At 48.1% G+C, this 24,406-nt stretch overlaps 1 protein-coding gene across 4 annotated transcripts in view; it reads right to left on the reverse strand.

Moving 5' to 3' along the window:
• The window catches only part of LOC113580438 (membrane-associated guanylate kinase, WW and PDZ domain-containing protein 1-like), an 81,072-nt gene that overhangs the window by 34,165 nt on the left and 22,501 nt on the right, over window positions 1–24,406 (reverse strand). For all 4 annotated transcript variants that reach the window (XM_035536205.1, XM_035536204.1, XM_035536207.1 and 1 more), the window contains exon 2: window positions 18,515–18,631. In XM_035536205.1, the coding sequence (XP_035392098.1) occupies window positions 18,515–18,631 (117 nt within the window). The remainder of the gene's footprint in view (window positions 1–18,514; window positions 18,632–24,406) is intronic.

Here is a 24,406-nt window from a genome sequence, read left to right on the forward strand (position 1 = left end):
GTACACACACACACACACACACACACACACACACACACACACACACAGTGCAGTCAAATGCGAATTTCATTACAAAATCAGCTTTGCCGGAGGGGTGGGTGTGTGTGTGTGTGTGTAATGGAAGCTGGCTGAAACAAATCAATCGAGCAAGTTTAGAGCAGACACGCAAAAGCTGTGTGTATAAACCAGAGTCGGGTTTGTGGCCACAAAGACTCAGAGGCTAGAGCTTCCACAACAAGCAGGATGGCCACAGCTCGGTACTGTGGGATAAGGATGACGGTCCATTATGCTGGTGTTATTTTGGCATAACTAGCCAAGTAAGCAAGCTGATGGCAAGTTCAACGGTATCATATTTCATAGGAAGATTAGCAACCTGGCCAATATAACATGCACCTGCTCACACACCTGCTGAAATTACACTCCCATGCCGCTCTACTCATTCTAATTCTATAATAACGACCAGCTTGAAGGCAAAGTACCACTTTTCAGTAGCACTGTAGCGTTACGACCGTGATGCGTTACAGCAAGGCTTATAAAAGAAACCAACAATGTACTACGTCCACTAAAAGTGTTTGTAATGACTTGTGTAAATGACTTGTAATGACTAATGTCTTGTGTAAAATGTTTAAATTGAGTTAAGTGCAATTTATCTGCAGCTACGTTTAAGCACACTACAAAAAAGTGAACTGTAAATCTGAAGTATTGCTACCCATTTTTGCAACCTGTGATGGGTATGCTCTGCTAAAAAAGTGTACTTTTTGCTGCAACATCGTGGGCATCCCTACAATTTGCCCTTGAACACGCTCTAACTAGCCTCATTTTAACTTTAGCTTGTTATCAAAATACCCAGGGTTTCTATTACCCGATAGTCTCTTAGAGCAGCATAAGTGTGTTCGCCAGAACACACTGGTGAGGCATGAGGGCAGCTCAGGAAAACAAAACAAAAAGAGAATATGCCGGAAGGGAAGTAGTGGCCATTACTGGCTGCACATTGATATTGGGGGCTTTGTGTGCTGTTACCGGCTAAAGAATTCCCCCCCGGGTGTCCAACCCAGTCCCGCTTACACACGAGAGTGTCAGCTGATGCTTCTGCATGAATTCCCAGCAAAAACCCAAAAACAAACAAACAAACAAACAAAAAAAACACACACACAACAAAACCAAACCAACCAACCACAAACAATGCCAGAAACAAACCAAAAGATTCCCTTGCACAGAGGCAGTGTAAGTCAGTGGTGCTTAAAATGGCAGGCTGAAGACCAGTTAATGTCACGAGTCATAAGTTATGATCATAGCATAATGCTGTGACGGAGGACTGAAATCAAAGAATGCTAGAAAACATGCACACACACACACACACACACACACACACACACACACACACACTATAAATAGCAGAGTCTGGGAGTTGGGGGAAACCCTGGTGTGACCTATATTTCCACCTACAGAACATTGCATTCTGGGAAATGGCGTTTTCCCCATGTAACAGACACTGATGTGACTTAAAAACCTAAAACATAGCACGCTAATCAGATTTTGAGTTATTGAAGGCCTCCTGCTAGGCTTAGGATCTTTAACCCAGGCCTAAATGATGGTCAAAGCTCACTGTCCATCAGAAATCTCTGGCTCAATTTCATCGTCTTTCAGGAAATAAACCAAATGATTAGAGATGACACCGAGTATCGTCTCTGTAGTTATGAGATGATGAAAAGACATGGCCCTTCTGAGGAAGTCATGCAGGCTGTTTCAACCTCGAGATGATCCTCTGCAACAGTGACGTGATGTCGATGCAATCCGGCGCCGTTTGGTGGACGCTGGAGCTGATGCAAAGACTGCAGAGCTGAAGCAAGCGGACATGCTGGTTCTCCCCAGAGCGTCTGCTGGACAGGCAGCCCCATACTGCTGGGAGCCACTGCAGCCCTGCACATGCGGTGAACGCTCAGATACTTCGCAGCGAAGGTCGTCTGCGGGCCCAACGCAGGGTTGCTTCTGGGATGACTTTTCTGAATTTTTGTTTTATCTACAGCAACCAGGTTTCTATAGAAAGAAGGAGACATACTTGGTTGTCCCTCAGATGAAGCTGCCTAAATATTTGATTAGCATGACCCACTGTGTGTGAGATAAAGGCAACTGCAATGCCATCGTGTTCTGGAAGTGCTGTCCCTCTGCGCTCGGAAATGCGGGCGACGACACTGATGGAAGTAGCCATGAATCGCTGCTACTTTTATGTAAATTCCATCTCCGCCGGGGAGCTCGTGCCTGGACGGCTCTCTGCGGGGCATCAACGCATCTCCACCGCCATTCCGAGCTCAAGAAGAGCAGCGGATTCGCATTCGGTTGTCAGTGTACGCACAGGCCGTATGACACACACACACACACACACACACACACACACACACACACGGGGAGAGAGGCCGCACATCAGCCCTGCAATGTACAACGCAGCCCATTCTGGGGATGAAAACAATCCGCCACGCAGCGATCGCCGGGAGATGGAGACCTTGCCCACCACATCCCTCTTGCCCCGTGCTGCTCCTTGACGAAATGCGTCTTCCGAGAAACCCTGCGGCACCAACAGTTTATGGTGCCTCCAACCGCTCTCCGGCACCGATGAACATTCGGTGCACGAAAGTTCCAGACGCCGATCCCTTCGAAGGTGGTGAGGCGTCCTCCACCAAGCCTGCGTGAGCAAGCACGCGAGAGAGAGAGGGGACGAGTGAAGCGATGACTTCGGCGAGCTGAAATCTCTTGGGGGAAGGCGGACGTGTTGACGTCGTGGCGGCTCAGCCCCGGAGACCCAGCCGGGAGGGTGGGTGTGTGTGTTTGCGCGCGCGCCGTGCACTGCGGATGTCACAAAGGTGCCGGGCTAGATGAGGACAGATGGTTTCTGCCAGGCACAAAGCTCCTTCTAGCCTGGGAAATCAGCTGATCCTGCTTCATGTGTTTATTAGCGTACGCGGTTGTCTGGACGCAAAACAAAGAGGACTTGGATGCGACTTGCAGAGGACACGCCCAGTTCAAGTGGGTGGAACTCTAACCGAATGATTCAGTCGATGTAAAGGTGTGTGCGTTGCACACACTCGTGCGTGCACACGTGCGCACACACACTTCTGCAATGGGAAGGCATGAGCATTAATCAGTTTTATGGCTGCAAAGCTTTGCTCCTTCACCTCTATTTCTGCCTTTTTCTTTAAATCTCCCCCTCTCTCACATTAGCGTGCATGTGTGAGCGCACACAATATCGTCTTCCCAAGTACAGTGTATATAGCTCTAAGCAACAAAACCTCATATATTTCATTATTACCTGCTTTTTATCTATGTTATGTATGGCTGCTTTTATACAGTCTTATTACAGATGCTATTACATGGAAGGAGATTGGGCAGCCTATGAATTAGAACTGGCTGGTGTTCTATGGTTGAAAAACATCTATAAAATCTGCTCATTTTGGGCCTATGAAGATCCAGTTTACCAACAGAATGCGTTTCAGACTATACTAAATTTAGTGTTGACTTCACAGCACCTTGAAGCTAACGAATGCTTTATTGGGTGTTTTTTCATTAATATCATTAACATATCAATGTTAAATTAGCTTGAATTACATTAAATGATTTTTCATATGCAGTAAATAGGTGAAATGGAGGTCAAATTACGGGTCAAATTCTTTTGCTCGAAGTTTGGGGAAATTTTACAATGCATACTGTGTGTTAGGAATATCTTAATGCAGTATTTTTATATTAATGGAGTACATTATGGTGAAAACCATAAAACCATACCACGTTACAAAATACATCACAAGTTGGGTGTATTCTTTTACGTTTTGTCAAGAGAAACCAATCTGACCCGATTTGTCTTTAAATTTGTTTTGCTGTCTTTTAAGCATGGAAAATCTAAAATAAAAACAAAACATGCAAACACACACTCACACTGTCCTGACTACTAGCAGATGCATCTTAGCCTTGTACACACAGATTCACACGCACACACATGCGCACGTGCTCCCACACTCACTCAAACACACACACACAGTGATAGCTGATACCCTGTCGTCTGCCTGCTGTCAGGGACTGTGGGAGGTAGGAGATCATTGTCTGACCATACCAAGCCAAACAGCTGTTGCTCATGGTGGAGGGGGGCAGACCAGCGAACACCCTATGCATGCTTCACAACTCCTGTTTATTATATAGCCAGTTATGCTCTTATCAGGCCTTGTCATTTTACTGTGCGTGTGTGTGTGTGTGTGTGTGTGTGTTGGGGGGTATCAATAAGTCAGTGTGTCATTTAAAAAAGACTCATACTGCAGCCTGCTGTAAATCAGTAGCATGACAGACCTTTACGGATAGTTTTGTCCTTGAAGAAGCATTTCAGTGGATAAGTAGAAATATGAAAAATTGGAGAGACACTACGCTTGGTCTCTCTCTCTCTCTCTCTCTCCCTCTTGCACACACACACACACACACACACACACACACAGTCTATTCTTGCTTCTGTAGCCCCGGTGAACATTACATCATCACATTCAGAAAACCTTCTAGGACAAACGTGCAGCGAAGGAGATGCTATGACGAGGTGGAAGTGCTGTAGTCAACAGAGGGCGAGCGAGGTAGCGAGAGATGGAGAGAAAAAGAAGAATGGAAAAGACAGCTTTCACTAAGATGCGGAAAAATATTCACACAGGGAGAGGAGGACTCCAGAGTGTGGAAACCAATTACTGAATCATACACACACACACATACACACACCCACACACACACACACAAACACACACACACACACACACACACACACACTTGCTGAACTTCACTTAAAGGCTTGTCTACTCAAAAGCTCACCTCTGCATGTCCTATGTGAAGTAGAAATCACACCCACACCCATCAGTTATCCACATAGTATGGAATGAAAAGCAAATTATTGCCAAAAATACATCTACCAGCGTGCTACGCAGATAAGAGGACGTGATCCCAAGGGATATGAACACATACTGCATAAATAGCTCCCCCCCCCCCCCCACACCAATTATTTAGGCAGCATTAGAAATGCCTGCCTTGTACCTACGGTCACATTCCACTGTTACTATGGAAGTTTCAGCCTCTCACGCCCATGCACTCTCCACCCTGTTCCACGCTCACTAGACTCTAGTAACGGCATCGCTGCTGCTTGGGTTGGGGGCCCAGCTCCCACACGCCAGCAGCCTGGTAGAGCGCCGTGTGCTGATACGAGTGCGTAAGCCCGGGTCATGTGGTCAGGCGCAATATCGCGGTGCATTTTCACAATACGCGTCACGCTATTTAGGCTGAGCAACGTATCGCTTGTTAATTGATGCCGCGATATCAGCTCAACACTGAAATTGCAGAAGGCTGCTGTACAAACCTCCCCATCATACCTCTTCTGGCGTGTGTACACGTGTGCCAGTGTCAGACAGTACACTTGAGCGCTTGCTGGGTGTTGTGATGATTAGATATGGTAAGTATTAATAATTATGCTAAAAATAAACACAAGCCAATCTTTATTCATATCACATCCAAAGATGACCACCGTGTGTTCACTGTGTCATAATATTTAGCAATATCATTGCCGCATAGCATTTTTCTCCAATTACGGGCAGCTCTGATATTTCAGTTTTTTGAAATTGGCTAATAAATTGGATACTCTGCACCAGTGAAACCTGAAACCATAGCACTCCCAACTTTCACAAAAGCTTATGAAGTATAATCATTCAAAAATAAACAATTGGATAAAGAACCAGAGGGAATATCCAACAGCTAATAAATAATTTAATCCAATATCCAGTCGGCCATTAGCAAGTTTCAGTTGGACACCACAGTACATCATTCACAGGTTCTTCACAATTGTCTTTAAAACAAACATGCGTTTTTTTCAGGATTTGTTGAAGTACAGATGATGGTCACAAAAGCATATTAGAATGCAATTTATCACAAAATCAATAACGTCTCTCCCCCTCCCACTGACCACAGCTTGAGGCTGAAACATGCATGATGCAGCAAGACCACTCCACTGTGGCGCAGATTACTTTAATGTGATACATTCACCAGTCTGCATTCACCTGTGGTGCAGACCTCTTCCCTTGGAGGTGCACTGCTTCCACTCAAACATAATGAAAGGCTGCCTTCTGATCTGCAGCACATTATAGGTCAGCGTAGGCCAAAATGGGGTTGGTTGAGCTTGGGGCTCAGAGGACAGTTTGAATCGCTCGACCCCTCCCAACCCCTGGCCTTTTTTTTTGTTGTTGTGAAGAAACAAAACACTTGGCAAAGCTCAAGTTGTGCAAATGCAGATGCACACAACTCAAAACAGACGAACACAAACACATCCGTTTGCTTAGAGAGCCCTCCAAGTGACGAGGGCACTGATAAGAACTCGCTGTCTCTCCATCCTTCTCTCCTTCTGCCGGTCTCTCTTCTCTTTCCCAATCTCTCTCTCCTTCTCTGTGCCTTTCCCTCTCACTCGCTCTCTCCGTCTATCCCTTTTCAGGACTTATTCAGTAGAACGCTCTCCAGCTGAGCTTGTCTCGAAGTAGGCTGGACAGAGATCAACGAGAGGCCAGGCTCTCTCTCACACACACACACACACACACACACACACACACACACACACACACTCTCAATGGAGCCCTTCACAACAGGCCTTTTCTTTTAACCAGTGCCACCACATTCACAGCTGAGTCTTTGCTTTCTTTTCCATCTCTCTCTCTCTCTCTCTCTCTCTCTCTCTCTCTCTCTCTCTCTCTCTCTCAATGCTGGAAAGCAAGAGTTGGGGGGAGCATGGGAAAATAATGGTGGAGAGCCACAAATGAGTTTAAAAAATAAAAAAAAAAACACACACACACACACACACACACACACACAAGAGAACACAGTTGGATGCTGAATTCACCAAGCTGAGGCCAACTCAGTTCTCTCCTGGCCAGCCTGCCGCTCTCTCGCGCTCTCTCGCGCTCTCTCTCGCTCTCGCTCTTTTTCTCAGTAATAACTTGGTCACCACAGGAGAAAGATGAAGAGCAGAGACAACAGCATGTTTCAGAGAGAGAGAGGGGGGTGGGGGGATTGCAGAGAGGCCATGACAAGCAAATGCACAGCTCCATGGGCAGGACGGAGCAGATCCAAAGGATTTAGAGGAGACGAGCCGCTGGACACACAGATGCATGTCTCTCTCTTCTGTGTACAGACACACAGATCCTGGTTAAGTTAATCCAGAAGCAGTTACTTTTCTGATGGTGAAGCTATAGCTGCCTTCATTGGAGGCACTGCCCCCACTCTCTCCCACCAACATGTGGACCCAGCGCGTGCGTGCACACACACCCACACACACACACCCACACCTCTCCCATCTTTCTCTCTCTGTGCTTTTCTCTCATTTGGATTTCTATCCTCATTCAATATCAATAAAACACAAAGCTGAAAGCAAACTGGCAAGTGATCAGGTGTGTGTGTGTGTGTGTGTGAGTGAGAGAGAGAGAGAGTGTGTGCATGTGTGTACAGATTTGTGTGTGTGTGTGTGTGTGTGTGTGTGTGTGTGTGAGAGAGAGAGTAGCGAGCTGCTCACACCTTGCTACTCTTGCGGCTCGTCATTGATAAAATCAGCCAATAATCAATACTGCAGCAGGGCAGCCTGCAGGCGGACGTCCTAAACCAAGCGTAGACTTCTGCTTAAGCAAGGACTACCAATTCCGGCCCCACGGATCCCGCATCTAATCCTGGCCCATTTCAACCACCTTCCACTTATCAACGGTAGAGCTCAAAAGAGCAAAATATTTCAGGTGGTGTGTGTGTAGATGGTGTCTACTGAGGGATAAATGGTGTATATTGAGATGTGTGTGTGTGTAGTTGGTGTATACTGAGGTGCGCGTGTGTGTGTGTGTGTGTGTGTGTGTGTGTGTGAATGTGAGTGTGAGAGAGAGAGAGAGAGAGAGAGAGAGAGAGAGAGAGAGTGTGAGTGTGTATAGAGGAAAGGGCCTGATCCTTCTTGTGGACTGTCCAGTTTGCTGACTAGCACATTTTACATCATATGGCAGCCACAGCAAAGGAAAGTACCAACACACACGCACACTCACACATGCACGCGCACACTCACACACGCACACTCACACGCAATCTTACTTGCAGCATTAGCCGAAAGGAATGTTAAAAATGGGTCACACGCACGCACGCACAGTGGCTCCTAAATGAGGAAGGCTATAAAAAAGCTGGGGATGGTATTTTTAGACGGCAGGTTGGTTAGAGACACCCCTTCCTCATGATCCTAATGACACACACACACGCTGATACACAACTTCCCCCATTACCACACCGTACTGACGTTGAACCAGAAACCCCACTCAACCTAAAATCGACGAGTGTGTCTGCTGGAGGTTCTCCGGTTCGGTTAGTTCAGTCCAGCCAGGGTTCCACTAATGTGCAATCAAAAAAGAAAGAAGCCCGTTAAACTTGCCTAAAGAAATCCATCTTTGTTGGCTTTTGGATTCGCTATGAGTCATTATTTTTTTAAAAATTTGAAACGAGGTCAGGCTAAGGTGGCCTGGTTCCTCCATAAAACCACACGCGCACATGTGAAGAAGCGGGCAGGCTGTGTGGCACCGCCGGTCCAGCAGGTCCGGGATCCCACAGTAGCATGCCATTTCTGCGGGTTAACGGTCCCTTCGTTAACTCGTTAATTGGGAGCTCCTGACACACTTCCCACGTCGGCTGGCAAAAGCGAGGCAAGAAAGAATCCCGGCGTTCCCAACAGCCGGCGCTCAGCGGTGCCACGTCAGCCCCGTCACGCCGATCCCACCGATCCCACCACAAGGCCACTGCTCAAAAGATACAGGCACGCGCGTGCTGTGATGGCACTCATGGTAAAACCATTCTTGAGATCTGGTAGGGGTGAATCAGGAATGACAAAAGCCTATTGTTACAGGCAACTAAAATACTATTTCCTCAAAGCCAGTGATTAATGTTTGACAAGTCAAGAGCCAATATCCTCTCTCAGAGAGAAAGGGGGGGGCGAGTGCTTGCCTGTCCAAACTGTTTTTCTTTACTTTGCTTCCTCTAACAATTTCCTTCCTATTCGCTGTATATGAAAAAGACAAATCCTGTAACCCAGTTCTACCCAATCAGCAACTCTGGCAACCACTGCAGCAGTTCTGGCAAAAGCCTGTACCAAAAAAAACACACACACCCACTCACACTCACACCCTCACACACTCACCCTCACACACACTCACACACACACACTCACACACACACACACTCACACACACACACACACACACACACACACACACACACACACACACACTCACACTCACACACACACACACTCACACACACACTCACACTCACCCCCACCCTAAAGATTAGCTCCTGGAGCATGAGTGAATGCTGGTTGTTAAGACAGACTACGAAAAAAGCACCCTGCAATGCAGTGAGTTTCACACACACACACACCCAGCCAGCCACACAGACAAATGACACACACAAATGCGCAAGCACGAGTACACACACACACACACACACACACACACACACACGTTGGGTGCCACGCTTCCCTCTGCCGCTTCCCCAGAAAGACTCCTTTGTTTTGGAAGCATCTGGACCTGACCTCTCCACCGTTTGTGCCACAATAACCCCCCCCCCCTCCTCTCCTGTCCCTCACTCATCCCTCATTCAGAACCCTGCTTCTCTCGCCTTCTTTCCCTCTTCTGTCTCCCTCCCTCCCTTTTCTCTCCCTCGTTTACTCCAGTTGGAAGCTGCAGCCGGCTGCTCCATGCCGTGAGAAGCAGCTCTGTGTGCCACTGGGCCCTGCACAAAGCCCCCTGCTGAATTAGATAAATGTGTATGTGCGTGTGCGCGTTGTGTATACGAGAGAGACAGACAGACACACACAGAGTCAGAGAGAGAGAGAGAGAGAGAGAGAGAGAGAGAGAGAGAGCGAGCGCACACTGGCCATCTGTCCTTTAGGAGGTGGACATGCCTGATACTCTTCTCTCGTCCTCTTACCCTACATTCCTTGCTCACTCTCACTCTGCCCACACATCCTCCTCTTCCTCCGCTAGATCTGTTTGCCCCCCCCTTCGCCGCCACCCCACCCCCAAATGACAATAGGGGTAAAATATGTACTAGCCTCGAGATGCAGCTACAAACACAGCGAATGCGGAATATTTGCTGACTAGTGAGAAGCTCAAGGCAGAAGATTTCACACGCGCGCACGCCAGAGCAAGTCAGACGAGACCATGTCGTCAGCGCGCGCGCCTCACAGACACGTTCACAACTTGTTGCGGGTTTGCTGGATTCAGGGTGAAGGACCAGACCGGAGTCAGCTTACGGCTTCAGTTCCAGCAACCCCAATTTCACAGCTTAAGACGCGCACGCATCCCTTCGAACAGTCCTAGGCGACGCACAGCGCGCACACGCACGCGGCTCTTGCATCCGTTCTGATGTTGGTTCTCTTTAACCGGATGGGTAATCCTTCACTCTGTTTAAAATCCTGCACGCAAGATTCTACAAAAAATGGCCTCCAAAGTCCATCTACGTTTACACCAAAGCAAAAATCTCCAGGCCTACGCCTTTGTTCGTTCGGTTCCGGTCCAAACGATGCAAGGGACCGTTCATGCGTCAGGCCGGTCGTGGTCCGGTTCTGTATGTCTCCAACGTGACGGTGTTGCGTGATGGTTGCCACGTCACTTTTGTTTCTAGATCCGAAACATGGGATCCAAAGCGTGCACTGGGGACCTGCAGAACTGGTGCGACAAACACACAAATCTACATGTCCTGGATCGATCCGGCTGGGCTTAAACTCCGGTCCTGCTGCACCCAGAGCAGCTGCTGTTTCCCCCCAGGACCTCGGAAGGCTCTGGAGCAGTGGGGCGTTATGATGCAGGAATGAGTTTACTGGGTAAATATTAACCGGCAATGTTATCGAGGACTGCCGTGGAAAAATAAACTCCAGACCCATTCCAAAACACGTCTGTAGTCCTCGGGCCAAACTAATGAACATCTGAAGTCATAGGATGCTAGCATGGCTAACAGCTAGTGGAAGCTAATGGGGTTCACTTAGCCTGGTCCTATTTACATATAGCTGACTGGCCTCCTGTTGGGTTCTGCTCGATATTAGCATGTTCAAAATACATCTTTAAAAAGCTGGCACGGCCTTCGGATCCCTGGCGTTCACACACCCTCTCAACCAGTGGCTGTGTCCACATATTCGTAAAAGGTGCCATAGGTTCGTAAAAGGTGCCATAACCCTTATTTAGCACGTCGCGTACTAAAGCAGGTTCGAGGAGCGACACGGTTCTGGTCGATGTTACACCGTTGCGGTCTGTTCCAGTCTGTTCCCCTCCGTGGAGATTTCACTGAAACGGCATTTGGTTGTTTTTTTTTATTTGTTTGTTTGTTTGTTTTTAAAACCCATCCCCACCACCAACAATCAGAGATTTCCTCAGATAGCCTCTACATACAAGACACAGCGTCTGCTGACACAGATTACACAAAACATGCTTCGTCTCCGTGCTCCGTGCTAGAGCCCAGCCGGCCCAGCCTCGGTAAAAACGGCGACTTCCAGACCACCCCCCCGCCTCTCCGCCCCAACCCCCTGACCGTCGAAGAGACCGCTAGCCGCCACACGCGCATGTAGCCAACAGGCAGAGCCCCTGACTAGCACATCCTTCAGCACCACAACACGCTCGTCCAACGCAGCACACCTAGCCGGAGAACATGCGAGCCTTCATCCACCCGATGGAAGCTCCATCTTTATTATTCACTCGTCCCCACCTCCCGTCCCTGTTTGCTCGGTCGGGAAAGCCTCAGCCAGCCCAGGTCCAGCTTCACCGCGTCGACGCTACAGCCGCTACGCCATACGATCAGCCCGCCAACATCCTCGGACGAGCCAGGCGACGGAGCTGGGATTTCCAGAGAGGAGCCAGAGAGCAGAAATTGCCCCAGCCAGCCCATCAACTGCACCTCTACCCTACAGATACCCGGGCGTGGGGCAAGACCCGTTTTATCATCTGCCGAAGGAAAACAAGACGCTTAGAAGACGACGGTGGGGGTTACACTTGCCTGGACGTCAAACTGGAGCGTGGCAGAGTGGTCTCCTCCGGCGCACACGCGCGTACACACTTGCGTTTGTACGCACACACTCGCTCCCTCTCTCTCACACGCACACGCACGCACACACACACACACACACACACACACAGGCGAGCGTGCGCTCCTCTCCGATCAGGCGGTAATCCTCTCTTTGTGTCAGCGGCTAGCAGAAAAACGTGTCCCACACGATGAGCCTTCTCTCGTAAAAACAAATGGGATGTGTGTGTGTGTGTGTGTGTGTGTGTGTGTCTGTGTGTGTGTGTGTGTGTGTGGTGGGGGGGGTCCGGAGACGTGCAAACACGCGAAGGGGAAAGAGAGAGGAATAGAAAAGAGGGAGACAGGGAGAGCGATGGAGAAAGACAGGCAGCGAGAGAGAGAGAGAGAGAGAGAGAGAGAGAGAGAGAGAGAGAGAGAGAGAGGGAGAGAGAGAGAGAGAGAGAGGAGGGAGCGACCGGAGCAAGAGAGCGAACGAAATGAAAGTGTGTGAGCAGAGCAAGAGAGGGCTGGCAGTTGGCAGAGGATTTGAAGAATGAGAGAGCAGGGGAGGTGGAGAAAGAGAGAGAGAGAGAGAGATCAGGTGGGGGGAGGGAGAGAGAGAGGGAGGGAGGGTTAAGAGGGATAAAGGATAACTGCTTTAGTAGGTAAGAGCAGCTGGGAGGACTGAATAGAATGGAAATGAGAGAGAGAGAGAGAGAGAGAGAGCGAGAGAGAGAGAGAGAGAGAGAGAGAGAGAGAGAGAGAGACACTGACTTTCCCCGTCACTGACTGACATTTACTGCACAGTGTAACAATGGCCATCTGTGGAGGGGGTTTCACACACAGTGTAAATTTGCCGCTGGACTCACACGCGCACACATGCTGCAGGAGCCTCTGGAGAAACTGCACCAGCAAGCACCTGTTCGCTTCCACCGAGAGGAGAAATGGAAGGAGAGGGGGAGATGGAGAGAGGAAAGACTAGAACACCAGTGTAGGAAAGGAATGAAAACCAGAGAGGCAGTGCTCCCTTAGGCCAGAGGGTAAGATGAGAAAAGAGGACAAACCAAGAAACACAAAGGCATCATGACAGCATGAAGCCAAAAGCCTAAACACCATAGAACACACACGCACGCATGCAGTTTGTGTGTGTGTACTGTTTTTCTGTATGAATAAAAAAATGCGTATACCTCACATCCAAGGAACAACAAAAATAAAATCTTTATAATGATTACTTTAATACTTGATCACTTTAAAATCTCCTTCCAGGGACACATTTAGGGCAACTGAAGTAACTTCGCTCGATTCTTCATCCTGTAGGTCCTGAAGTCAAGACACCAGTGCCACATTGAAATTCACGCACACACGCATGCTCATTCAGTACGTTCCAACCCCCCACCATTCTGGCGCTCGGCAAGACGTCAACAAGAGACGCCAGTCTATTGTCCTCTGTTCTTTACAAATGCAAAACCTGCCGGACCCAATAACTCTAGGGGCCCTAAAAGCATACACTAGGTCCCTCGAGCGCGCACTCCGCTTGACCGAGGTCTATTTTGGCAACGTCAGAAGGGGAGATGCAAAGGAGCTGAAATGCAGCTGTGTGCCTCCATCTTGTCCTCCATTCTGCAGCATCACCAGTGAGGCACACACACACACACACACACCACACACACACCACATACACCACACAAACCTGCTGCTCTTAAAGGGCCAGTACCACATTTCTCTCATCATAAAAAACTCTTATGAGAGTAACATGACGGTATAGTGATGATGATGATGGGGTGTGTGTGTGTGTGTGTGTGTCCTATAATTACAGTGCTTGGAGAAAAAGGTCAACCTCTGGTTAGTCCCTGTCATGCAAAGCAGGCAAAGTAAAACACTGAGGCAAAGCACATATGCAAAAAGCCAAACATATTCCCCTGAGTGAGGCCACACAGACCTTGACTCTGGAGCCAATCTCTGCGCTGGTTTTTGAGACTGCAGCAAAAAAAAAAAAAAAAAAAAAAAAAAAAAAAAAAAAAAAAAAAAAAGATTCTGCAGTGAGTTTACATATTTGAATTTTTAAAACAAATATGTAAAATATGTTTTCCTTTTTGAGAAAAAAAAAAAAGAAAACAGGAAAGATCAGAGATGTGACATGCCAAACGAAATGAAATGATCCTAATGGCGGGAAGAAACCAAAATCACAAAACAGCTGCTGACCAGTGACGAGACACTCACTCCCACCTGCCATTTTTGCATGCAGCCTTTAGAAACATTTCCAAAAGAAGGGCTGAAAGCACAGATGTTATTGATAAGTTACACTTATTATTATTATTGTTATTATTATTATTATTAGGTCTTGCTACTCTCTGAATATATTCTGTTATTGAGCACTTAGACTAGAATAGCGTTCATTCACTGTGCTGACTTGTAGTCAGTATGTTTGTTTAGCAGGTCCAAAACTTCTGTCACCAGTGTCAACGCGGTTACGAGCCGTGGCCAATACTACCGGACCAAACTCCACTTTGACGCTTCCCACGGCCCAATCGCATTTCGTGTTGTACCTGGGCTGTCTGCTGATTGGTAGCTCGTGAGATCATGACTGGCCACACCTTTAGCTGCCCACATTAACCTGTGCCATCTGTGTGAGTTGTATTTGCTTTCTGACAGAGAAGTCACAGAGAGGCTAGCAGACGTCGGCGGGGGGGGGGTTATTTTAGTTTTTGCTGTTGTAATGCTTTTCCTATACAGTTACACTGCGAAGAGTGTCAGAACACTAATAGCTATACTACGCATCACCTTTAAAAAAAAAACACATTTGATTATACTTTAAACAAAAATGGAATTGTAGTCTATATAGGTATAAGTATTTGAAGAATCTAGGTCTAACATGCCACATACTAAAATGAAGTTACATTTCTTTTGTTGTTTATTTTTGAAACCACCACAAAGTGAATATACGCAGTAATACATGTATGACGGTAGAAAGCTGACGGCTGGTGGGATGGTTGTGTGTTTCTCCCTGGAGCTCTTCTGCAGAGCTCTCTGCTGCTGATGTCTGCCATCAGCTAAGGGCAGGGCTGGGTGCTAAAGCGATTATCCAAAAATGCCTTTCGAAAATGTAATAAAATAACCATTTGCAAGTGATTTACAGGGTGTCTATGTTCACATGGTAATCCCCCCCACCAATTTCCTGGGAGCTATAACAGACCTGACTCTGCAGTAATACAGTTCGCTCCCTCCGCCCCAAAAACACGAATACTCGTCGCGTTAGGAAACCCCATTTCCAGTGCATCGGATTTCAAGATCCAGCAAATCTGGGTAACTCCCTGCATCCCGAGGACTGGACAGGTTCGCTGGACTGCCTCATCCCATGTCACCAAGGGGGGTGGGGGGTAGGCGGGTGATGAGTTGCAAGAGGGAGAGGAGCGAAAGAGAGCAGCAGTCACAAACAACTGTCTGGTTTTGCGAGCAGCAGTGATGGAGGCGTGGCGCACACTTAACCTCCAAGCGCTGATATTCTGTTCGACCCGCCTGTAAGAGACCGGAGGCAGGGTGAGGCCCCACCCTCCACCCCATACACACCTCAGCGGTGAGGCGGGCTTTGCACCAACCAACCAGAAAGCGACGATGCCAGCTACAGTACATGGGTTCCTCTACTGGCAGAAGCTCACCTTGGGTAAGCCAAGGCAAGCAGTTTACATGTCAGTCTTCAAGCATCTAGGAGCATCAGTGCGCAGTCAGCAGGAAACGTTCCATCCCATCAGTTGTAGGAAAACTGGAGACCTACCATGTGCCAGAGAATAGAGTCAAGATGTGGTGCCGGTCACCTCACAGCCGGTTACTCTGTACAACAGCATGATGGGAAAACCGGCTCTTGGGAAAACACGGTCGCGTCCAGAAAGCTTAGTGACAATGCTGCGATTTGAGCACGTTTTAACAGGAGCATAAGGAGTATATAATCCCCTTCTGCTAGCGTTATGAGAGCAAAACATAGCTGCACTTCCTAACAATGACTTAGAAATCTTGAGAAAAGGTCTAAACTCCCTGAGGTCCAGGGTGCATCTTGCATCTTAAAAGGTTCGTACCCATCTGAGCCACGTGCCACACAGGAAGGGCCACAACACCAAATTATGGGTCACGCCCCTTCTCTGTTGCCCCCTGATCCAGAAACCACTGCTGTAGAGAGTCTACCTCAGCCATAGTCCTGACCCTTACTGCATTACTGCAGGCCATTCAAGGCCAGTTTCCCCTCTACGTGCTCTAACTTGGTGACCTGGGTCTTTCACGCTGCACGGCTCGAGGTTTGGTAACGGGCGCGATGCCGAGCCATTTCCATTAGGCCGACACCCGCAGTGGAACTTTCGAAAGAAGTGGGACTTCCGAGCAAACTGTCGCCGCCGTTAGCGCGGCTGTGTGGGCGGCACCGCGCTCTCCTGTCTTCGAGAGCATGCTGACTGTGATGGCGCTGGTGTGGGAGCTCTGCTGTGGCTAACAGGAAGCCCCTGCAGAGGGGTGAAGGCTAGTTGGCGCGTGGTCGGCGCACAGCTCCCTGCCACTGGAGGCCTTCTCCGCCAGCACTGTGTGAGCAGGGCACACAGAGTCATCAGGGACTCCTCCCAACCCAGTCAGACACTATATAAACTCCTGCCATCCAGGAGGATGTACAAGGGAGTCTGTGCCAGAACCAGTCTCCTGAACTTCTCACACACACACACACACACACACACACACACACACACACACACACACACACACAGTCAATGGCTGACAGACATCATGATATTTAGCTAGCATGGTGATGGCACATTCTTCATGTAGGCGTTAAAGAAGAAATACTTACAATAATGCTTTATGTTATTGCTTTTATTTTGTAGAATATATATATCCAGTACTGCAATCAGTACTGGTTTTTACACATGAGCATACATTTAAATGTAAAAAACTTCTAATAAAGAGTAGAAACACTTTGGTGACCTTTCTTTTTAATATAGTACACATAAAAAAATATCTTTGTATTTTTTTCAATTAATTTTCAATTAATAGTAGAACCTTTTTAAAACGTATATAAAAATGTACAGTAAGATTACTATAGTAAGAATAGTAAGACTACTATATATAAGCAGGCCAACAGAAGAACTGGAACCTGGTGACATCAAGACCAGAAGCCTCTTCACAGAGCGTGGGGCAATCCACCCAAGAGCCAACATCCAGAGACTGTAAACCAGGCAGGAGGCGGCGGGGAAGGGCCTAAAGCGCAAGACCCACCGCCCAGGGGGACACATGAAACATCCATAAAATACGTCCAATTGGTGCCTCCCGAGGAAGAGCTGATGAAGTGCCTCCGTCAGGTGGGGGATGCGGTCACCAAGGAAGCCGAGGAGATGTCGTGGCAGGATAAGCCCCTCTGTGGCGTGTTGCCATCAATAGCGGAGGTGGTTGATACGGGACAATTCTGCCAATGGCTGCAAGAGGCGGGACTGGAGGACATCGTCGAGTCACCAATCACGGCAGCACAAGATAAAGCACTAAGCACCGGGTCGATGGAGCAGGGGCGTGTCGCACCAGAGAAGACCCAAGATGGAGACAATCCTCTGAGAAAACCCAGCGCCTGGTGGCAGAATACAAAACGCTGGCAGGGAAAGAATACATGGAGAGAGAGAGAACCCACTAACCAAAGAGCAGGGATCCTATACAGGACCAACTGAGAAGGTGAATGAGCTGCAGAAAACAGCAGCGAGAACAGATTGGCCCCAAGTGATGGAAAATTCCAAAAGAAGGAACACGAAGTCGGAAATACAACAGGAACTTCAGAAGAAACGGCAAGAATGTAGAGGGTTAACACCAAGGTAGCCAAAGTAGTGATAGGGGCACATGGAGTTGTGACCGGGTCACAACTCCAAGATGGAGGAGTCGCCCCAACAGATTCCAGAAATGTTTTTTTCTCTCTCACATCTATCAGTATTCGGAATGAGAACACACATTTACGCAGGATTAGGAATAAATGGCTTTGGCTTAGAAGGTCGATGTCCACATTAGCCTCGCCTTGTAGCTGGTCATATAAGAAGAGATTGCTGTAGGTTCAAGAACAGCAACACATGGATTCTGACATGATCCGTACGCCTGCAAAGGAACCACGCCCACTGACGGAGGCTAGAACATGTTGCCGTTACGGCACGTCATATGTCGTGGTAGCTCAGACGGCGTCAGTGCTGATGGCGTCTGTGTTGCCTCGTCTGCCTCACACTCCTCGCAGTGAGTTCCATTTCTGCAGCTTCTCTAGAATGAACGCGTCTCGAGGGTCAACACAGGAGATGCAGCAGACCACAAAGGTTTTCACACCCAGCATCTTGTGGACAGGAACATGTGTGAACCCAGAAAGCAAGGTATGGATGGGGCTCTGTGTGTGTGTGTGTGTGTGTGTGTGTGTGTGTGTGTGTGTGTGTGTGTGAGTGAGAGAGCTGGTACTCACAGGGCACTGCATGGCGGTACAAGTTGTCTCTGATGGTCTGCTGAAGGTCATAGTCTGGTGAGGACTTCTGAAAACGTAGACTTAGATAGTGCCTCAGGTCCTTATTTAGTTTATGTCCTACACACACACACACACACACACACACACACACACACACACAATAAACTTATATTAGTCAGTGACCTCCAAAAATGAACTTCACTCACAAAATAATTAATTAATGTCTATAGTGCAAAGTGCATCACTGACTGAATTCAAAAGGCTTTTTCAATAGAAAAGAAACTGCCACCAAACAAAACTCTAAAGATGAATGTGCGAGACAGCGAGAGGCCGCGGACGATCTCTCGGTTCCTGAAAACCTAAAAACTTGGTGCTACCGCTCAGAAGCACGGTAGCGGTTAGCGCGTCCCCAGATTGGACTTTTAGACTTTTGGAGTAGGATTTCCAGTGGCCTCTTAAAATGCAGCACAAGTCATCCAGGTAATAAACCCGGAGAGCAGGTTTCAGACACCTCCGTGAAACCGGGGCTTAGAGCAAAGCCTCTCGCTGTGGCCAGCTGGGTCTGGCTCGGGGCTTAGTGCTGGGTTTAGGGGCCGAGTTGCGGCGTGGGCTCGATCTGCTCGCCGGGGCTGTGGGAAAGCAAACGCGCTCATTTTCTTCTCATTTTTTCTTCTTCTTATTGTCCTTCTTTTCTTGTCTCTGTTCACCGGAATTTTTCTTGGGTAGAGCGGGGTTTGCTGTTAAGGCAGCCTCCGCTGTGTGCGTACTGGTCTCCCGGATGGAGGTGGGTGTCCGATCTCCACCTCGCCCCGCCGTCTCCCCCGCGTCTCTCGTCCCTCGCGCAGAGCGTCCGGCTCGCCTGCGCGCCACGCAGCGGCGGCTAACCCTAGTCAGGTAACTGTTACCTAGCAACCAACTGCGGCTGACAACCAGCGTCGAGGTCCCTACCAGGCACTCGAGAGAGGAAGGGAATGAGAAGAGAGAGAGAGAGGGGGAGCGCACAAATGGGATAGATAGAGCGTCTAGGACGCGGTGTCCACTGCACCGAGATGGACGCAGGCCACAGTCTCGGTGATGAAGTCACTATACAGAGGGCTCATGCAATGAAGAAGTGAACAACTAAAGTGAAAATTCTGTTACAATAACATTTCGCCGATGTGCGGTAGGTTCTTAGGGGGCCGATATTCATATCCAATGAGAAATGGTAACGGTCACATGGTTTTGCTCAGCCTTCATTCATATGTGGGGCCACAAAAATATTTCATGGCAGCGTTAGTAAGAAGTTTCCGACATTTTTCAAGCAGGGTGCCAGTCCTGTATAATATTAGAACTAATCCTACGTGAACCAGCCCAAGCCGGTCCCCTGGCCGCGTCACGCTCCAGAAAAAGATGCGCAGACGGCAGGACTAGGAAGGGGCTGCGCGTCGGAACCTGATCGGAACCCCGGCAGGCGCCTTCGGTCTGGCAGCCTCTGCTTTAGCTCTGCTGACTTTTAGGCACGTTATGAGGAGCGGTTTAAAGAGAGGAGGGAGACGGAGCTGGACAGACAGAGATGGGGAGAGGTGGGTAGCAAGGGACACATGGGTATCGAGAGCGAGACGGGTGGAGAGATGCAGATATGGAAACAGAGATGTGCATATTGGGAAAGCTGGCATGAAGGAGTAAATGAGGTAGGTTTAACGCAAATAACTAATAATTAGATCGACATGCTGTAAGGGCACAGACGCACAGGCGCGTGTGTGAGCGCGTGCGCACTGTTCAGCTGGCCACTGGTAAACATTACATAACCTCAAATCTGGTTACACATTCTAACCTCAATTGAGTTAAAGGAGGCCTCTCTGTCTCCCCACACTCCTCTCTCTCTCTCACACACACACACACACACACACACACACACACACACACACACACACACAAGGAACTGGTCTCAGCTGTGAGGTTTATATAGCTAAATAGGCTACTGGGCTGTATTCACATTTCACCATGTCTGTGTAAAATGTGTCAAAGGAGAGCAGGCATCTGTATTAAACATTTTCATGCATATCATGTCACAGGCCGGTGAGTGCACGTGCGCGTGTGTGCGCAAGTGTGTTTTTCCAAAACATACAGTCACATGGTGTTGTAGCCCTGGGTCTATTATGTTAAATTATTCAAATGTTGATAGGAGTTGGGCTTTTGGTGCATGTGTGCTTGTGTGTTTTGGTGTGCATTTGTGTGTGTGTGTGTACGCCTGCGCTTTTCTACGCTGAAACAATGTAGGATCCTCACGGTTGGTACTGGAACTGAATCAATCAATCAGTCTCTGCTACCCTCAGGAGGTGTGCGTGATTTTCAAACGATGGCCATTTTTGTCCATATTTGCTGACATCACTGAGGCCAAATGCATATTACTCATGTGCTGTTCTATACAGCGTGCCAGCACACAGAGGACTGTCATTACACCATTCACTGCCCGCCTCAAACTGCTAGTTCATCACAAATTAACATACCATTTCGTTCAGCTACACAAAATCAAGTGGCAGAACAGATTATGCCTTAAAATGTCTTTCACCTAAATGTACAATCTGTGTGTTCTGATAGAAAGCTAATCACCATTATTAGACACCCGTTAGATAAACAAACCCACGAAAAATGCGGTGCGCCGTTTAAGTACATTTTTACAGTTAGCTGCCATTTAGAGATAGAGGAGCATAATGGTTGTGTGTGCTGCCTGTGTGTGTTCTCTGATTGTGATTCAGGTCGTGTCAGCTGGCTCAATGCAGGCCTTTGTGCATGTCTGTGTGTGTGTGTGTGTGTGTGTGTTTGTGCGTGCCTGACAGTGTTTCCCACAGCTAAATACTGCCCTCTGTGCCTGGGTACTCCATGGACCTATTCTGCTTCCTCTGGCCTGGTCACCATGGTAACCCACTCCAGCCAGCCAATCACATGTGGGTTAGAGTGCACGCTGTATCTGCTGCCACCTCTTGGGCTGTTTTAGAACTACAACAATAACAGGAACAAAATACCAATCTCTCAGTTTCTCTGATTTGTGCCATTTTAAACATTAAATGTATTTTGGTTCAATTTAAGGATTACACATTCCTTCAAATGATACAATAATCCCAATATTTTATCCAGCAACAGTAGATTTCCCAGACCAAACTACTAACACCAACTAACCCATAGAGAACCTTAGCTTAGTCCCATGAAAGATGTATCCCATATCTGAAATATTTAAAACTCGAACAAAACATAATTATACTAACCTGGTTATTTCAGATATTCATTGTGAAATTTTACCCTGGACTGTAAACTCACGGAACCGTCCAGCTTCAACAGCGACGCTCACATATTTGATTATTAAACATAAATTAGCATAGGTTGGTTGGACTATCTTGTGCTGTAATTCCACACTAAACAGCAAAATAGTTCTCAATTACAGGAACATTAACTATTAGCAATGACTGATGCGTCATCGTAAGCGTAATACGGAGAAGTGCAATCTAGATCACCAAATGAATATGCATTTCCTTTGATCTCCATTCCATCTCCATGAAGATATAACAAATAGTAAGTTAATATATGTGGGTGTGACAACATTGTTCTATTGTACAGAACATGTAAGCGGCTCTTCCATTGCAGACAGATTCCTGGAATCTTGGCATCAACTAAACGTCGCACAGGGAAATCCTTACGTGTGACATAGCTATGGCGAGAGCAGCTTGGGTTCATGGCTACTGATGCCAGGCTGTGCCTGTGCGTGTGTGTTTGTGTGTGTGTGTGTGTGTGTGTGTGTGAGGGGGTGTGCGCATGCATGCGTGTGTGCGCATGCGTGTGCGCGCCTTGGCTGGCAGGTGCCCTGGCACAGAGCTTTGGGTCTCTCATATATACACACACACACACACACACACACACACACACACACACACACACACACACAGACACGTGTGTGTGCCAGGAGGGGTGTGAAACACTATGCGAACTAACTGTCCCAGGGGCAGCTGGGAAACGTGACATCATTACAAGACAACGACTAAAGGGCACTTCGCCATGTGCTCTGACCCAAACAGGACTTCTGGGTAATTTTAGGTCATTAATATCAAGACTAATTGCTGATGATGTAAGGATATTGGCCTTTGCAAGACCTTTTACGCAAGAACAATACAAAAGCATCATGCATGTGCGTGTGTATGTGTGTCTCTCTGTCTCACTGTCTTTAAAAAAAAAAAAAAAAGAAAAAAAAAAAATAAAAAAAAAAAAAAAAGAGTATGAGAATTCCTGAATGAAAGGATGCCATCTGTACAGTCTCACTGTATTGTGGTGAGTAAGGCGATCTGCTCTCAAGAGACACTGCTCCAGGGCCATGCCTCTGTATCACCCGGCACAGATGGGTAATGAAAACGCCACACAATAGCTGGTCCCAGGTCAGGCTGGAATGAGATCTAGGTTATTATCAATCACAGACGGGAGAGGGGCCGTGGACTGTGGGCAATGCACAGTTAGGCAGACTCCCCCTAGCATCTGGAGGGGTAATGGAGGTCACCCTCATCTGTGAGGTGTGAAGGAGACAGCTGGACAGCACGCGTGAACGCGCATGCACGCACGCACACACACACACACGCGCGCGCGCGCTATAAGCAAGGTCAGCTGAATATGAAGGGTGACGACATTAAAATCTTATCATCCGATGAGCCTTCAGCTAAGGCTGTTTACAACCTCTTTTGCCACTGCTGGCTACCTGAAGGGCGCAAGCCAGAGACGTGAACCGATGCTGGATAGCTTCACTGGTGGTGCTCCGTCAATCCCTGCAGCGGACACCGTCAGTCCATTCTTGTTCCGGGACGTCCTGCCTTCTCTAGGTGGTAATAGTTTGACATTTTTGCAGAGCGCTATAAACAGCACTAAATATCACCAGTCTAAAAACCGCCACCATTTCAAAGCATCGCAGTAGTCATCGACAAATTAACGCCCACGTGCCAAATGGTGAAAATTAACTAAACAATTTATTAGGAAGCCTTCACTTCGGTAAGTAAAACGCATGCTCTGTTGGATTCGGGTTGGACAAATTTCTTGGCCAGTCAACGTTCCACTTTTTTGGCCCAGAGGAACTCGAGTTGCTTCATTGGTACATTCGGGTCATTGCACTGCTAAAAGGTGAAGCACTTTTCCGTTTGGCTGTATCTGAACAGTTAAGATGCTTCAGGGTGCAGAAATCCTCCTCCTCCTCCTCCTCCTCCAACTCCTGCTGGCAGCTACAACGGCAGCGGGGTCTCCTTAAGACTTCAGCGTGCTTGTTACTTCGCACTTGGGTTTGTGCGAAGCTGAAGGTTGCTTCGTGAACTTGTGCGCTCACACACTTCCTGACCGCTTCCTTTTGCCTGTCGCGCAAGCTGGACCGATCGCAGGCTTTGTCGTGCGGCGTTTTCGCGTCCGGCGTTCACCCAGCCGCCACGCGTGCGCCCACGGTCAAAGACCGCCTCAGTGGTTACGATGCCAGGCAAACGGTGTCTCCGTAGCAACAGCACCAGGCAACCATACGCGCCAACGCCACCGTTCTGAGCTGGTCCCAACGATCTCTGTGCTCCATCGCCCCAGAACGTGCTCCTGCTTGTCTGACTTGTCCACTGCACTCTGTCCCAGAATTCTACAGGCTCTCTTTTTAGCAAACTCTAATGCGCCCTTAATTAAAGTTAAAATTCTGTGCCTTGACCTCCTTAATGATTAGTTGCTCAGATGCTTCTGTGCACATCAGAATTAATCTTGCTGTCCTGTCACAAGTCTTAGAAACTTGCATACCAACTTCTCAAGCATCGTCCAGCAGAGACGCTTCTCAAGAGTGCCAGGTAATAACCAGTAGGGGGCACCGTCACATCCACATGGAACACAGGTGCAGCAGACGGATGGCGGTGCTTT

The sequence above is a fragment of the Electrophorus electricus genome, chromosome 18, assembly GCF_013358815.1.
Source record: "Electrophorus electricus isolate fEleEle1 chromosome 18, fEleEle1.pri, whole genome shotgun sequence".
NCBI lineage: Eukaryota > Metazoa > Chordata > Actinopteri > Gymnotiformes > Gymnotidae > Electrophorus > Electrophorus electricus.